Here is a 15,898-nt window from a genome sequence, read left to right on the forward strand (position 1 = left end):
ATGAGAACAGAAATCAGGCTCTGGAGGCCCGGCAGCTGCTGGAGGCCCCATTAGCTAAAGTGGTGCTTCAGGTTAAGAACAGTTTCAGGTTAAGAACAGACCTCCAGAACAAATTAAGTACTTAACCCGAGGTACCACTGTAGTCACAACAAAGCTTTGATCTGACCTAGCACAATGTCATTGCTTTTGCTTTTGTCTTGATGTTTGCTCTTAAGAATGCATGACCTTTATAAAGATGGTAACTGCTTCACATGTGATTTAAAAGGAAACAAGAAAGCATGGGTTTTATAAGGTGTACAGGGTTCGCTCGACAAGTTGCTAGCTTATTTTATGGAGTGCCAAAGGAGTTGGAACATATTGAAAGGGCACTAACTACAGCACCTTCTAGTTTATTTTCATTATTATTAGGATGAGGCTTTCTCACCCATCCTTCAAAATAAGGTCCCAGGAAAGGCTACCACAACATAAAAATACAATATTACACCTCCCCTTTTTGCCTGTAAGGTCTTTTAGGCGACACTTTCTTTTCTGACCCCATAATGAATGTCCTCATTGGGAGAAAATATTAAGTTTTCCTTTCCTAATAATTTCACCAGTTACAGGGTTATTTAGTATTTAGCAGGTTTAAATGTTGAATCTGCTTCAGTACTGACCCCTGTCATCAAGCCCTTCGGGAGGGCTTCATCCAGGGTCTCTAGAACCCTGCAATGGGCCAATGTTTTGCCATTGATGCTTCCAATCGAAAACATGTAAGTGATATGCCTGAGATTACAGTTAAAAGGTTAGCAGCAGCTAGACTGGTCACTGGGACCATATAACGCCAGCCCTGAAAGACCTACATTGGCCCCCGGTATGTTTCAGAGCACAATTCAATGTCTTGGTGCTGACTTTTAAATCCCTAAACAGTTTTGGCCCTGTATACCTGAAGGAGTGTCTCCAACCCTGTCATTCAGCCTTGACCCTGAGGTCCTCCTCCGAGGGTCGTCTGGCGGTTCCCTTACTGTGAGAAGTGAACTTACAGGGAACCATGCACAGGACCCTCTCTGCAGTGGCACCCTCCCTCTGGAACACCCTCCTATCAGATGTCAAGGAAATGAACAACTATCTGACTTTCAGAAAACATCTGAAGGCAGCCCTGTATTGGGAGGTTTTTAATGTTTGATATTTTACTGTGTTTTTATATATGTTGGAAACCACCCAGGGTGGCTGGGGCAACCCAGTCAAATGGGTGGGGTACAAATAATATGTATTATTATTATTATTATTATTATTATTATTATTATTATTATTATTATTACGACGTCATTTGGGGTGTGCCTTGAAAAGCCCACAGAGCTGAAAGAAAAAGTGACAAAGAGTGCCACTCTTTGGACTTCCTCCTTTCACTCAGTGCTATTTTTCTAGAAAAAGAGCTGCTGGAACTCACCATGAACACTCCCTTTTTCTCTTATAATGGCAATGGCGCACACCTGAGAGGTGCTGGAGGTGAGTTGCAGCAAGTTCTGGCTGGAAAAAAAAGGCCTGCTTCCGCTCTGTGTATTGTTCAGAGGAAGGGGCAAAGATAATCACCCTCACCATTTCATGATAAAGGGGACTGTGAGTGGGGTTCAAGGGAAGTCGTCAAGGGCAGCATTCCACCCAAGGTACCACATTGGCAACCCCAGGGCTTTGGGAAGGTGGCGCATCTTGGTCCATGTTCTGTGCCTGTGGAAATAACATTGCATACTTGTATAGGGGAGAAAAATCATGCAGGAGCCCTGAAGAAGAAGAGTTTGTATTTGATATCCCGCTTTATCACTACCCGAAGGAGTCTCAAAGCGACTAACAATCTCTTTTCCCTTCCTCCCCCCACAACAAACACTCTATGAGGTGAGTGGGGCTGAGAGACTTCAGAGAAGTGTGACTGGCCCAAGGTCACCCAGCAGCTGCATGTGGAGGAGCGGGGAAGCGAACCCGGTTCACCAGATTACGAGTCCACCACTCTTAACCACTACACCACACTGGCTGATCATTCATAACTCTAGATTAGAATGGAAAACTGAATATTTTAAAAACACACTTTGTTTTTGGAGATGCTTTGGACAAGAAGACAACGTGGCATCAGCAGCTGTGTGACAGTATAACATAGTGGATAGTGCTGCAATTTGGATGGGAAGACCTGCCCTCAAATCACTGCTTAGACATGACCTTGCATGACCTTGAGGCAATTAGTTTTAGCCATGTCTATTTCATTGGGCTGTTACATCAATGAAATGAGGTGGGGGAGGCAGAGGTGTATTACTATGGGCTGCATTAAGGACAAGTGAGCTACAAATGTGAGAGAGATGAGGAGAAAACAGAGATTGAGAATTGTTGTGAAGATGATCTCATGCATTTATTTTATGTACTGCATTTACAAACAGCTTAATATTTTTTTAAAAAAAATCTCTAGAAGTGCACAGTATAAAACAAATGATATGTTTAAAAAACACAGCATAAAACCAACAAAACAGGAGCATAGAAGCCCATAAAAACAAATATAAAACACACAATTCAGCAGTGCCTTAGTATCCAGTTCTACTGTACAATATTATGTGGCTCTATCTCAAATACCATCAAGGCTTACATAAAGTTGTGTTATAATCAAAAGGGTCAGGAAGTTGAGATAAATTCCTGGAATCCTTCTTTTTATGGCATAGAAATGATTCAACATTAATCACTGCCGTTCCGTTGCAGGGCCTCCTGTTAGAAGTTAAGTGCACTCTAATTGTAATTTTTGATCATTATAAAACTATTGAGTTATACAACCCTAGGCTCTGCATTTTCACTGTACGTGTGTGTATGCACACGTGAGCACGCAGGTCCGGGTGATGTGACCACCCCTCTTTCATGTCTACAGATTAAGTAATGATAGTTTTGTAATTCCCCCCCCCCCCGCAGCCCAACCTTTTCACTCCACCAGGTGAGGAACACCTCCCATTCCAAACAATGGTCCCTGTGGAGCTTTTATAAGCAAACAGCAAGTCCCCCTCTTACCAGACACCTCTTGAACTAGACATTGCAACCATGCCACAGTCCAAAGAGATCTTCTTGGCTGATACAAAATCTGGAACACAGGGTTCCAAGCAAACAGACTTCCAGCTAGTGCGGGTCAAAAATACTTGGTGCCGAATCAAGAAAGATGAAACCATTCATGATGCTGAGAATAAGATCGTGGTCTCCCAGGCTAAAATGTAAGTAGATGAGGTTACTACTAAGAATAATTTTATTATTTATACCCTGCCCATCTGGCTGGGTTTCCCCAGATATTCTGGGCAGCTTCCAGCAAAATATAAAAACATAATAAAACGTCAAATGTTTTATTTGTACAATACTCTGTGATGTGAAGCACTGTTCCTCTTATTTGGGTTAAGTAATCATGCATGGTCTCTGCAATGGGAAAGCATGGCGGTATTAGATGTCGATGCCTAGATTATTTGTTCTCATATATTGTCCTGACGAGTGTCATTGCTAAGCTTTCAATTTCAATATCAATATTGACATGCAGCCCAATCCTAGGCATGTTTACTCAGAAGGAAGTCTCCCTGGGTTCAATGGGGCTTATTTTAATGTAAGTATTTTACTGGGTTTTCTTCTTGTATATATATATATATATATATATATAGTATTTGCAAATTTAACAAGGAAAAGGATAAAAGATAAAATATAATTAAAGAAGAGAGAGAAATGGAAAGAAACAAAATAATAATATACAAACAATGCTGATAATATGGGTAGACCATCACCAGCTCACACCGCGGATACATTGGCCGTCAGCGCACAAATATTAAAATTAAACATACATTATAAGCCCTCCACGTGTCCGAGTAGGTATCCATGCAATATTGATGCCTATATGTAATATGCTTTAATGTAGCCAGGGTGGTAAGGTCCTCAAACAACTGTGTAATAAGCGGTTGTTATTTATCCTTCAAGGCTTAGAGTGCACAGGTCTCTTAGCCATCTGAGTATGGCTGAAGTTGGAGACAACCCTTTGAATTCAACAGGGTTGAAGCAACCTATGGTCAGATCTGCAGCCTAGTCAGAATAAGAAACCAGTTTCAGTTGAGCATAAGTACCGAGGCACAAAAAAAGGAGACTGCAGTGGCATGACTTAATGATGTTGCCTCTCTCATTGTTGTGCTAAAGCTTTCTCTAATGCTTGGAAAGTCTTTTGAGCTAAAATGGAATTTGATTGGGGTTGGGAATTGAACAGAGAAGGGATTTTCGATGGCAGACATTTCCAAATTCACAGACACGGGTAATGAACTCCAGAGATGGGGGAAAACAAATACAGTGATACTAAAAACCATCAGCTTGATCAAAAAGCATAATGCATTTGTCATAAACTTCAAGTGAAGTTTGCATCCCGCAGCAACATTAAAGGGGGGAAAGTCACAGATGGGTGAATGTCTGACAAGTTTCCCCCTAAGGACAAACGTTACTTTCTGTACAGGAAAGTCATCTCTCCAGTTAATTAACCTTTGAGTGTAGGACAATCTCCTTCTTCTTGCAATAGAACACATTTGTGACCATTAAATATTAACCATGTTGTATTACTTCACATATTGCAGATTTCCACAATATTTGCAGATGTGTAAAGATTATAATCATCTTTGTAGAATCAAGCTGAATGTAGACCATCAACGGTTACAGATTTTTAGGCTGCATTTTACAAAGGTAGAAACACACTTCGGTTCCTGTTCATTCTGAGTCACTGTGGAGCTGGCAGGTTCTAGCAGTGCAATGACTCTGACAACCTTGCCAGCAACAGTGTGAGTGAACTACAGAGATTCTTTGACTGTAGCACAGAATTTATGACAGAAATAATGTGTTTGATTCCCCTCCTCCCCCACCAACTTGCAATTTTATCCTTACAACAGCCTTGCGAGGTAAGGTAGTCTGAGAGGTGGTGACTGGCTCACAGCCACTCAGTGAATTTCACTGCTGGGTTCTTAAGCGTGTCTCTCCACTTCCAAGTCTGTCACACTAACCACTACACTGCACCTAATCAGGCCCACCAGGCCTCCCCAGTTGGTCTTGTGACAGGGTTTAGCCCAAACCATGCTCACCTGTCCATCATCTGACAAAACACAGCATCAGAAGCAAAGCAGAAAAAAACCTGAGATGCTAAATTCAAAAGAAAACAAATCATTCCTTTCCAGCTGCTGCTTGACTTCAGCCTTTTTAAAAGTTGGCACCTTCTTTTGTTGCCCTGCATAGCGACAGAAAAAGACATCAAGTTCAGAAAGTGCTACATTCGAACTGAAAAGTAAAAAAAAATTAGATCACGCCGAGGCCCCATCAGCGGCACACATTTAAGGCAGACCACTTTAAACAAACATGGCTTCCGCCAAAGAATGGGGGGGGGGGGACTCTTGCTTGCTAAGGGTGCTGAGAATTATTAGGTAGCCCTCATTCCCCTCACAGATTTAGGATTTCCCAGAGTTCCCTGGGAAGAGGAATTGATTGTTAAACCACTTTGAGAATTGTAGCTCTGTGAGGGGAATGGGGGGGTGGTGGTCTTCTTACAACTTGTGGCTGTGGTAAATCAGGTATTTCTTTTCATGGTAGCTAGAGGTTACCATTTTGTTCTCCTGAGCGTACCCCTGTGAATGATGTTACTTCCTCAGTATGTGATTTTGTACACCCAACAGAAAGAAAAAGAGAGAACCCAAGGCTTTAGAAAAGCCACAGAAAGAATTAGCAGAGGAGAGAGCAAAATACAGAAGACTGAAGAGAAATCTAAGAGAGCTTATTGGGGGAAATGGCAACCCCTCATTTGTTCACATTTGTTCACCCCCCTCCCCAAAAGAAGTGCCTCTGTCCTTTAGAAGGACACCACATCTACATGTTTCATAATGCTAGGTGCATTCCAAAGGAGAGAAAATAGCAGCCAGAGGAGGGGCCTCTCTACCAGAAAGAGCTCTAAGATGGCAATGAGAGGGCAGCGAGAATAGCTTTTCAAAAAGATTAAAAGGAAATGATGGTGCTGTCACTGAAGATAAGAGTGGGTCTGATTTTCAGCAGGGTCTCCAACAAATGCCCTTCACGTGCAAATGTGAGAGTGAAAACTGTGGAGGGCATTTCGGCTCAGCCATAGACAAAACTAATGTATATTCCATACTACTCACCCCCACCCTCATAATTCCCAACAGATCTGAAACTGTCTCAGATGGAGAGGTATCCTGGACAGTGGAAGCACCTATCTACCTTTGCTATAAGGTGGTGGAAACACGCGGTCTCCTGGATCCCTCCAACAAGACATTGCTGTACGGGCACATCAGAGATCCAAAGGAACTGGAGAGAGCCCTTCACAACAAAGAGGCCCAGAGGCGTTTCATTGTAATCGATAAGACGGTCGATGACTTGTATGGCACCGCAGTCAGAGAATATTTTGAAGCAAACTTGGTTCAGTGTAAAATCCTTTCCCTGACCACCACAGAAGAGACCAAATCCATGGATTTGGTGCTTGATATCTTGCAGGAAGTGCAAATCTTTGGCATCGACAGGCGCGCTGAGCCTATTATAGCAATTGGAGGAGGGGCTTGCCTGGATATTGTGGGGCTGGCAGCATCGCTTTACAGGAGGCGCACCCCTTACATTCGGGTCCCCACCACCCTCCTGTCCTACGTGGACGCCAGCGTTGGAGCAAAGAACGGCGTCAATTTCCTTCAGTGCAAAAACAAGCTCGGGAGCTATGTACCTCCTGTTGCCACTTTCCTTGACAGAGCCTTCCTCAAAACAGTCCCCCGCCAGCACATCTCCAATGGACTTGGGGAAATTTTAAAGGTATGATGGTTTTGCTGCAGAGACTCCTTCCTCACTTTCACCAACTGCTTCCACGCTCTCTCTGCTCCTTGCAAGCTCATTTCCACGGATGCTCCCTGTTTATTCATTTCTCTCACAGTGATTTTTGCTATGTGGCTCTTCAAGAGGAAACTGGAAGGACAGGCCTCTTTCATTTATTGTTTCTGCATCTCTCTGCGACTCCTAAAGCGGTACTTACAAAACCTTTTACCCCTTCATGTGCACATCCCTCTACACATGGAAATGAGTAGTTCTGTGGAGCTGCCTTATGCTGATGGTTGTCTCTTTAGCCCAAAAGAGGGTAACAGGAGGGGTGCTCACCTGACCTCCCATCATGCACATTGCTGCTGCTTTCCAGGAGGTATACGAGGAAGGGAGAGGCAGCAGTGAGGTTAGTGTGGTGCAAACACACCAGCAGAAACACCAGGTTGGTTCCCCCAATGTGTTTGCACTGCAACAACTTCCCCACTGTCTTTTCGCTCCCCCTTTACCTCCCGATAAGCAGCACTGATGCAGGTGACAGGAAGACAGGTGAGTGTCTCCACCCCATCAACTACTTGGCAATAGCAATCCAAGGCTTTAGGTTTGGGTCTTTCCCAGGGCTTTCTTACCTAGGCTTCTTTGCCTGGGCATGCCAGGGATTAAATTTAGAACCTTAAGCATGCTCGCTGTGCACTGTACCACTTAGCTATGGTACAAGTCTTCCTGATCTTGTTCTCCCCAATTCTTGCATATCCAGAGTCACTCTCAATGCCGCTACCTTGCTATTATATCCTATTCCCTGTATTGGAAACATCTTATCCCTTCTTGCATTCACTGCTTATCTTTTACATATTCAGAGTCTCCCCACAAAACCCACTCCATTCACTTTCCTGGATCACTGCATGTCAACTGTTACACAGAGAGCACCATCTCCCCTCCTTCCTCTATGTGTACCTTTGTTGTTTCTTAATCAAACTCTGTCCAATGTCTTAGCATTTGTCCCATATATCCAATTCACAATAGCTTTCACTACATGCACTCCTTATGAAACACCTCTCTTCTCTTGTGGCTCATGTACCACATCTATTATGTAGTCTTTTGGGGTGAAACATCTACAGGACAAAGCTGTTGCTTCCTTTTCTCCTGTGACTGACTCTCACTCCCAAAATATCAACTTCATGTGCATGCTAAAGCTGCTCAAATTGCCTATGATCATCTCTGAGATTTACTCAGTCTCATGTTTTATGTCTACATTGTGAGGTCCATGCTTTCAAAGCAAGCCTCTTCCTGGCATTATTGTACAACCCTCATTGAGTCCACTGCAACTCTTCTTCCTTTCTTTCTGTTCAAGATGGCACTAATGAAACACAAGGGCCTGTTTGACTTGCTGAAAAGTCATGGGAAATTCTTACTGGATACCAAGTTCCAGTCACACAGCGGCTTAGTTGACCATGGTGACGCTGCACTGAAGACGACCAGAATTGCCATAGAAACCATGCTGGAAGAGCTTGCCCCAAATCTGTGGGAAGATGATCTGAACAGGCTGGTTGATTTTGGCCACCTTATAAGTCCAGAACTGGAAATGGTGAGGAGCAGATAGCATATTTATTGTGGAACAACATTTCTATCCCGTTTTTCCACCCAATGGGCTTACAAGAATAATATCTTAATTGCATGCTTCCGCATTTTCAGCTTGTGACATATCACTATTTGTACCCAGACATGTGTGATGATATTGGGTGGAATTCAGTGTCACAAACTATTATGATTGTTCTGTAAGTGCAAGGATTTCTGCTTGCCAGGTGAAAAGATCCCCCTTGCCTCCCCGGTGCACTATTTTGGGGGTTCTCCTGAGACCCCCCGATCTAGTTGTGGGGGTGCAAGGGGAGGTGAGGGGGCAAAGCAGAAGTCCTAGCTCTGGCTCCTGCTAGTGCAACTATTTAGCTGAACCCATCTCGCTCTATAGGCCAAGGGAGCTGGCGTTTGTCTGCAGACAGCTTCTGGGTCATGTGGCCAGCATGACTAAGCTGCTTCTGGCAAACCAGAGCAGCGCATGGAAATGCCGTTTACCTTCCCACCAGAGTGGTACCTATTTATCTACTTGCACTTGACATGCTTTCGAACTGCTAGGTGAGCAGGAGCTGGGACCAAACAATGGGAGCTCACCCCATTGCAGGGATTCGAACCGCCGAACTTTTGATCGGCAAGCCCTAGGCTCTGTGGTCTATATGCTACACAATATAATAAATGCTTGTGCATCCTTCATTTCAGAGAGTTTTACCAACGCTGATGCATGGAGAAGCTGTGAATATTGATATGGCTTTCATGACTTACCTGTCCCACGTGAAGGGATTTTTGAGTGACAGTGAGAAGGCTCACATCATTCAGTGCATGGTCGCTTTGGAGCTCCCGGTGTGGCACAAGAAATGCACATGGCATCTTATCAAAAAGGCCTTGACAGAAAGATTGAAGCACAGTGCTGGGCACATGAGAATGCCTCTTCCAACTGGACTAGGAACAGCAGGTGTGTCATTGCTGGGGTCATCCGCTTTGAGGGCAAGCTGAGAAAGGCTCAGGATGTGGAGCTACAGAGTGAAAAGCAATATGTAAAACAGATAGATAGATAGATGATAGATAGATAGATAGTAGATAGATAGATAGATAGATAGATAGATAGATAGATAGATGATAGATAGATAGATAGATAGATAGATAGATAGATAGATAGATAGATGATAGATAGATGGATAGATAGATGATAGAGCACAACGGGGTGAGCTCCTGTTGCTCTGTCCCAGCTCCTGCCTACCTAGCAGTTCAAAAGCATGCCAGTGCAAGTAGATAAATAGGTACCGCTACGGCGGGAAGGTAAACTATGTTACTGTGTGCTCTGCTTTCCGTCACGATGTTCCATTGTGCCAGAAGTGGTTTAGTCATGCTGGCCACATGACCCAGAAAGCTGTGGACAAACGTCGGCTCCCTCGGCCTGAAAGCAAGATGAGCTCCACAACCCCATAATTGCCTTTGACTGGACTTAAAACCATCCAGGGGTCCTTTACCTTTTTTAGAAAGATAGAGTAGATGTCTCACTGTTATCTTCCATCCAGGATGTGCCCAGGTCAACGTGGAGAATGTGTGTCCCAGTACCATCCACACATGCCCAATGAGGAAGGAAAGCCCCCCCCCCCGAAGAAGCCCTCTCAAACCTGGAGCCAGCCCTGCTCACAAGGAACTTTTCAATGCTCTGCACTATGTGTTCATTCATACATTTAGCAGATATATGAATAGGTTCTTGCCAGACCTTTTCTCCTGGAACTCTGGTTGCAGTCTTGAAACCACTCACTCCAGAGTTCTAATCTTGGTTCTTATTTTACACTGGCAGTGTTTGTGGGAAGAGGGAAATGGTGGGGTGGGGAGAAACCTCTGCACCTGAAATCTCAACCATTGCAACCCCACAAAAGGGATATACATTAGCATGCCTGTCACACAATTTGCAGTTCCATGCTTATAGTTTTAATTGGGTTTCCCTTTTAATAGCAACCTTTTAATAAACTATGACAAAGCATTTCCTTCAGATATTATACAACCACCAGAATTATTATACAACCTCCAAGATGTAATTAAACAGGCAACTTCAAGTAATTGCATTAGGGTTGACTAATTCCCTTTGTAAAGCTTAGCGGGTATCAAAAGCATTTAAGCAGCATGTGTAAATTCCCATTACAAAACCAGACTTAGGCTCCAACCCTGCTCACACTTACTTGGGATTAAGGTAACCAAGTCTGGAAAGAGAAGATTCTGATAGTGGGCAATCTGAAAGAGCCAGGAAGGACAGCTGACAGAAAATGCTTTCTTCATCTAAGACAGGGACAGGGATCCTGTGACTCTCTAGGTCCCAACTCCCATTAGCCTCAGCCAGAATGGCCAATGATCAGGGATGATGAAGTTGTAGACAAGGAGGACCACAGGTTCCCCATGCCTGTTCAAAGATGTACAAACACTGCAGGTGTCCCTTGCCATCAAGTGATAGCACCCACCCCTGAAGCCTCCTTAGCTCTACCTAACAGAACCATGTCACAAGTACAAAGCAAGAACTAAGAGCGACTACAAAGACATAAACAGGACAAGTCTATCTGCAGACTGCCCATCAAGTCACATGCATAGCTCTCTGACTTTTTGAAAGGAAGAACGTTTACTCAGGGCAAAAATGCACACACTCACACTGCAAATACAGAACTTAAACACAACAAAACAACTGCTCAATTTACCAGAAACAAAAAGAAACTAGTTAACTGTGCAAATCTTAGTTTGGCACTATTTTTGATTACTGATTTCTTTCCAGATATATTCAACGACATCAGTGAGGAAACCCTGGAGAGGGCTTACATTCTCTGGACCAGTGAATGCAAAAACATCTCTGCAGAAGCATGAATACAATGGAAGCAGATGAAAACAATAAATCACCACCTGAGCAACAGGCAAATTGGGAATTCAGATAAACAGCCAATGTGCACTTTTGAAGGACCAACTGTTTGGCAAAATCCCAATACCTGTCTACATGAAGTATGGCAAACAACATGAATCCAGGATGAAATACCACCAGCCACTCCTTCTTCCTCCTCCTCCAAGATGGCTCTTAGGACTAATCCTTATACTATCTCTGTAGTATGGTTGGTTGTAGTCCCCATCTGATCAGGTTAAATGGGGAGACTTCCTGAGAGAAGCAATGCCAATACAGTGGTACCTTGGGTTACAAACGCTTCGGGTTACAAACTCTGCTAACCTGGAAGTAGTACCTTGGGTTGAGAACTTTGCCCCAGGATGAGAACGGAAATCGTGCGGCGGCAGCGGGAGGCCCCATTAGCAAAAGCGCGCCTCAGGCTAAGAACGGTTTCGGGTTAAGAATGGACCTCTGGAACCAGTTAAGTTCGTAACCCGAGGTACCACTGTAGCATGGAAAGAACCATGTCATCTACCTGCCTCAGGTAGTCTTCCTGGTTCACATATGACAGAATTGGCAAAAAAAAATCTCTACTCACTGGATACTGCTTGGGCCACTCCCAGACTTTCATGACAAACCGTTAACTGAAGAACTAATTAGTTAAAGAATGTTTTTAGATTAGCAATGTAGACTCCATCTTTTCTTTTCGTTTCCAGTTTCTAGTTACGTTTATAGTTTTTTGCTGTCTTTCTTCCAATTTTTGTTCTACACCTCGCAGTCTGTCTCAGAGTTATTATGTGAATTGCTATTCAGTTCAATCCAATTCACCATGCAAGTCTTCACAAGCAAAAGTTTGACATCTAACAGGCAGCTTGTCAACTTGGGAGTCCAGATTTGCCCTGAGGAATGCGATTAATCTGATTTTGTAGCAAGGAAGCATTTCCATTTCGAGGCATTTTTTGTGTGTTTTCCTGTAACTGGTGATTTGTGTAGAAGATGCATACAGACCCCTTCTGCATTCGGTAGCTTATGCGCTTCAAAGTAAAGAGAGCAAGCAGCCTGAGCTATGTTTGTGGCACTTTTTCTGATGAGCTTCTTTTAACATGCTGAAATACGAGAGTCAGGTGGCTGATTGTATGCATTTCCCCCCCTCCACGAATGCTGCTTCTCAGTGGCGTAGCGTGGGGGGTGCAGGGTGGGCCGGCTGTACCGGGCGCAACATCTGGGGGTTAGGGTTAGGGGGTGCAAATCCACAGGTTAGGGGGTGCAAATTACTTGCCTTGCCCCGGGTGCTGACAACCCACGCTACGCCACTGCTGCTTCTTATGTGCATTGTACTGTATTGTATTTTGTAGCTTTCATTAAATCTCCAAAGGTCGTCTGAGGTTTAAGGAGTTCATTTAACAAACTCGTCTGAGAGTATTAAGGAAGCAGACTTGTCTTATTACTCCTGTTGACTCTTCAGCCTGAAATGCTACTGAGATTTGAGGTTCTACCTTTCCCTGGAGGAAAGGAGAGGAGATGGGGAGGTTCAACCAACTCTGCCATAAGTCTGAAGTAGTTCAGCAGGGTTGGAGGGGGGCTGCTCCTTTCTTGGCTTGAAACCTAAGCCAGCAGATAGGGGCAGCTTCACGCTTCTCCTGCTAGAATGCTGAAGTGATCCGATGAGGAGAGAGGGGGTGCAGGAAGGGTGGTGTGAAGTCTTCCTAATGTCACATAGAGGGGGAACAGAGCTGGGGATAAGGCAGAGTGGATAATTCATGAATAAGAGATAAGGAGGAGAAGGGGACGACAGAGGATGAGATGGCTGGACAGTGTTATCGAAGCTTCTAAAATGAGTTTGACCAAACTGCGGGAGGCAGTGGAAGACAGGAGTGCCTGGCGTGCTCTGGTCCATGGGGTCATGAAGAGTCAGACACGACTAAATGACTAAACAACAACAAAAGAGATAAGGACTGAGGGGATGATTGATACACAGTGGTACCTCGGGTTAAGTACTTAGTTTGTTCTGGAGGTCCGCTCTTAACCTGAAACTGTTCTTAACCTGAAGCACCACTTTAGCTAATGGGGCCTCCCGCTGCTGCCGCGCCGCCAGAGCACGATTTCTGTTCTCATCCTGAAGCAAAGTTCTTAACCCGAAGTACTATTTCTGGGTTAGCGGAGTCTGTAACCTGAAGCGTCTGTAACCCGAGGTACCACTGTAATGAACTGAAGACCATTTGGCAGGGAAGTAGGATACGGTAAAATCAGCAGCAGAGGATAAAATTATTAGGACTACTTTCAAACAGTTCACAAAATCTGGTATAAATCAGATTACCTTAAGGGAGTGCTTCATTCCATATATCCATAGCAGTCAACTGGGCTCCTCAGATGGGTCACTGCTAGAGTTCCCACGTGTGCTCTTGGTATGGACTAGAAATTGGGCCTTTACTGTTGCCTAACCTCTCCCACACTCTTCAAGGGGTGGTGGTGGTCCCCAATCCCTAGAGCAGCTTTTAAGGGAGCTGTTAAGGAGAGGGGGGGTTGTCAAAAACCACCACCCCTCACCCTTCTTCTAGACAGATATAAATCAGGCAGTCTTGTCCTCAGTGTTCAGCCGCTGTCTGTCTTGAGCTGAGGCTGCCGGTGATGCAAATTACATGCTACATCCAGACAAAAGTACTTACAAATTGGAGTATTAAATCATGATTCGCATTAGAGCAACATGAATTTCATTGGGTCTTCATTGGATTAGAACTGATCATATGGAACTAATCTAATGTGGTGTGTGGATGTCACATTAGTTCTGCATTTGTCAGAGAAATTATGCAAAGCTGCAACGTGCAACAGAAATAACAAATCTGGCATGCTGGGCCAAGCCCGCGAAGACAGATCTACCTTCAACTAAAGCCTCAGGCATGTCAGTTACCTGCCACCCACGGTCTTTCCTACTCCTTTCTCTCCAATAAAAGCTTGGCTGTACCTTGAGCTGTGCATATTGTAAAAATTTGAATCCTTTTTCCAAAGAGAAAGTGTGTGGAATGCCAAACTACAACCTGAGAGGCCAGGGTTCAAATCCCCACTTGGCCAAGAAGCTTACCGGGGGACCTTGGGGCAGTTGCTGCCTCTCAGCCTAACCTACCTCACAGGGTTATTATGGGGATTAAATGAGAAGCGGGGAGAATCATGGACCTCCCCTCCAACTCCTTGGAGAAAATGTGGGACATGACTGCAACCAAACAATCAATAAAGACATAAGTAGTACGCAGGTGGCGCTGTGGGTTAAACCACAGAGCCTAGGATTGCCGATCAGAAGGTCAGCAATTTGAATCCCCGCGACGGGGTGAGCTCCCATTGCTCGGTCCCTGCTGCTGCCAACCTAGCAGTTCGAAAACACATCGAAGTGCAAGTAGATAAATAGGTACCGCTCTGGCGGGAAGATAAAAGGCGTTTCCGTGTGCTGCTCTGGTTCGTCAGAAGCGGCTTAGTCATGCTGGCCACATGACCCAGAAGCTGTACGCCGGCTCCCTCGGCCAATAAAGCGAGATGAGTGCCGCAACCCCAGAGTCGTCTGTGACTGGACCTAACGGTCAGGGGTCCCTTTACCTAATACAAATTACTACTTCTTCAGGTCTATTCCTGGCTCTGGCTCTCATTGGCTCTGGCTCCACCCACTATTAGTCTCCCTGCCTTGCTCCCTACCAGTCCCATGGCTCACCAACGACCACCGGCCTGAGGATTCCAGGAATTAAGACCCCCAGTTCTGGTTGCCCCAGATTGCTATTGTTTGATTGTAGCAGCCATTTCTCAAGAACCATGGGCAGTAGAATTTGCTTTTTTTCAGTTCGTGGCTTTGGGCATTCCACTGGGAGGAAAAGGCAGGAAAATGAAATGAGAAACCAGCTGGTGCAACCTGGCCTTCTCTGATACACTCATATAGGATGACGTGGACGGATTTGACACTCTGAATGAACTCAGTTGTTAGACGCTTGCTATATTGCTTTCCCCCCCCCCCCCGGCTGTTACATATACAGCCGCCATTTATGTCAGAAGTCACCAACCTACTGCTCATATGCACTCGACATTCTGCTCATTGTTCTACTCAAATTACTCAATTCAGATTTGTGTGCCTATTTCACAGTTTATTTTTAATGTCCTCCAAGCAAGATGATGGCATTTTAAATTGTGTATCAGTTTGAATAGAATTGTATCAGTAGTCAGTGTTAGATTACACAGCCAACACTAGTTTCCACTAGTTGTTTAGTGGAACAAAATTATGAATAATTATGTTTCTCTATCTTATAAGGCGCTCTGGAAAATGGCAGTTGGTTTGTGCTATGGGGCTTTTTCAAACCCATAAAAATGAGCAGTTTCTGAACCAAGATTTGGGTCTCCTGGATGTATTTCATATGGTTAAAAAGGTTGTACACATTTCTCGCTTTGCCCAACATTTTGCACCATCCATCTGTAATACTGGCCTGAGCCCACCAGATGGCACAAATGAACCTACGTGAAACAAATAAAATGTGCATTAGCAGCAAGAAGAATTTCTTATTTTTAGGCAGACTTGATTTCAGTTTTGGAATCACATCTATGGAACTGCAATCCCAGTGCCTTTCCATGGTATACACAATTATTTGAGGTAATTCTAGTGCACTCAAGTATTAG

The 15,898-nt window shown here is 44.4% G+C and overlaps 1 protein-coding gene and 1 long non-coding RNA gene across 2 annotated transcripts; one reads left to right on the forward strand and one right to left on the reverse strand.

Moving 5' to 3' along the window:
* The first annotated feature begins 2,907 nt into the window (after positions 1 to 2,907).
* On the forward strand, positions 2,908 to 12,414 carry LOC309364896 (2-epi-5-epi-valiolone synthase-like). Its single transcript, XM_081902887.1, has 5 exons — positions 2,908 to 3,212; positions 6,177 to 6,810; positions 8,162 to 8,395; positions 9,082 to 9,334; positions 11,153 to 12,414. The coding sequence occupies exons 1-5, from the start codon at positions 3,046 to 3,048 to the stop codon at positions 11,239 to 11,241; spliced, it is 1,377 nt and encodes a 458-aa protein (XP_081759013.1). The 5' UTR covers positions 2,908 to 3,045; the 3' UTR covers positions 11,242 to 12,414.
* LOC309365488 lies at positions 11,997 to 13,682 on the reverse strand. Its single transcript, XR_014166195.1, has 2 exons — positions 12,556 to 13,682; positions 11,997 to 12,401 (listed from the first exon to the last, which is right to left on the reverse strand). It is a non-coding gene; the product is annotated as an uncharacterized lncRNA (long non-coding RNA).
* Between the last annotated feature and the right edge of the window lie 2,216 nt (positions 13,683 to 15,898).

Source organism: Podarcis melisellensis (genome assembly GCF_964234715.1).
Source record: "Podarcis melisellensis genome assembly, chromosome: 2".
Classification (NCBI taxonomy): domain Eukaryota; kingdom Metazoa; phylum Chordata; class Lepidosauria; order Squamata; family Lacertidae; genus Podarcis; species Podarcis melisellensis.

Bases quoted from the DNA above. Each gene is read 5' to 3' on its own strand.
- LOC309364896 (XM_081902887.1), top strand. From the start codon at position 3,046: ATGCCACAGTCCAAAGAGATCTTCTTGGCTGATACAAAATCTGGAACA. The intron at 6,811-8,161 runs GTATGATGGTTT...TTTCTGTTCAAG, and splicing joins GACTTGGGGAAATTTTAAAG to ATGGCACTAATGAAACACAA. The intron at 9,335-11,152 runs GTGTGTCATTGC...ATTTCTTTCCAG, and splicing joins AACTGGACTAGGAACAGCAG to ATATATTCAACGACATCAGT.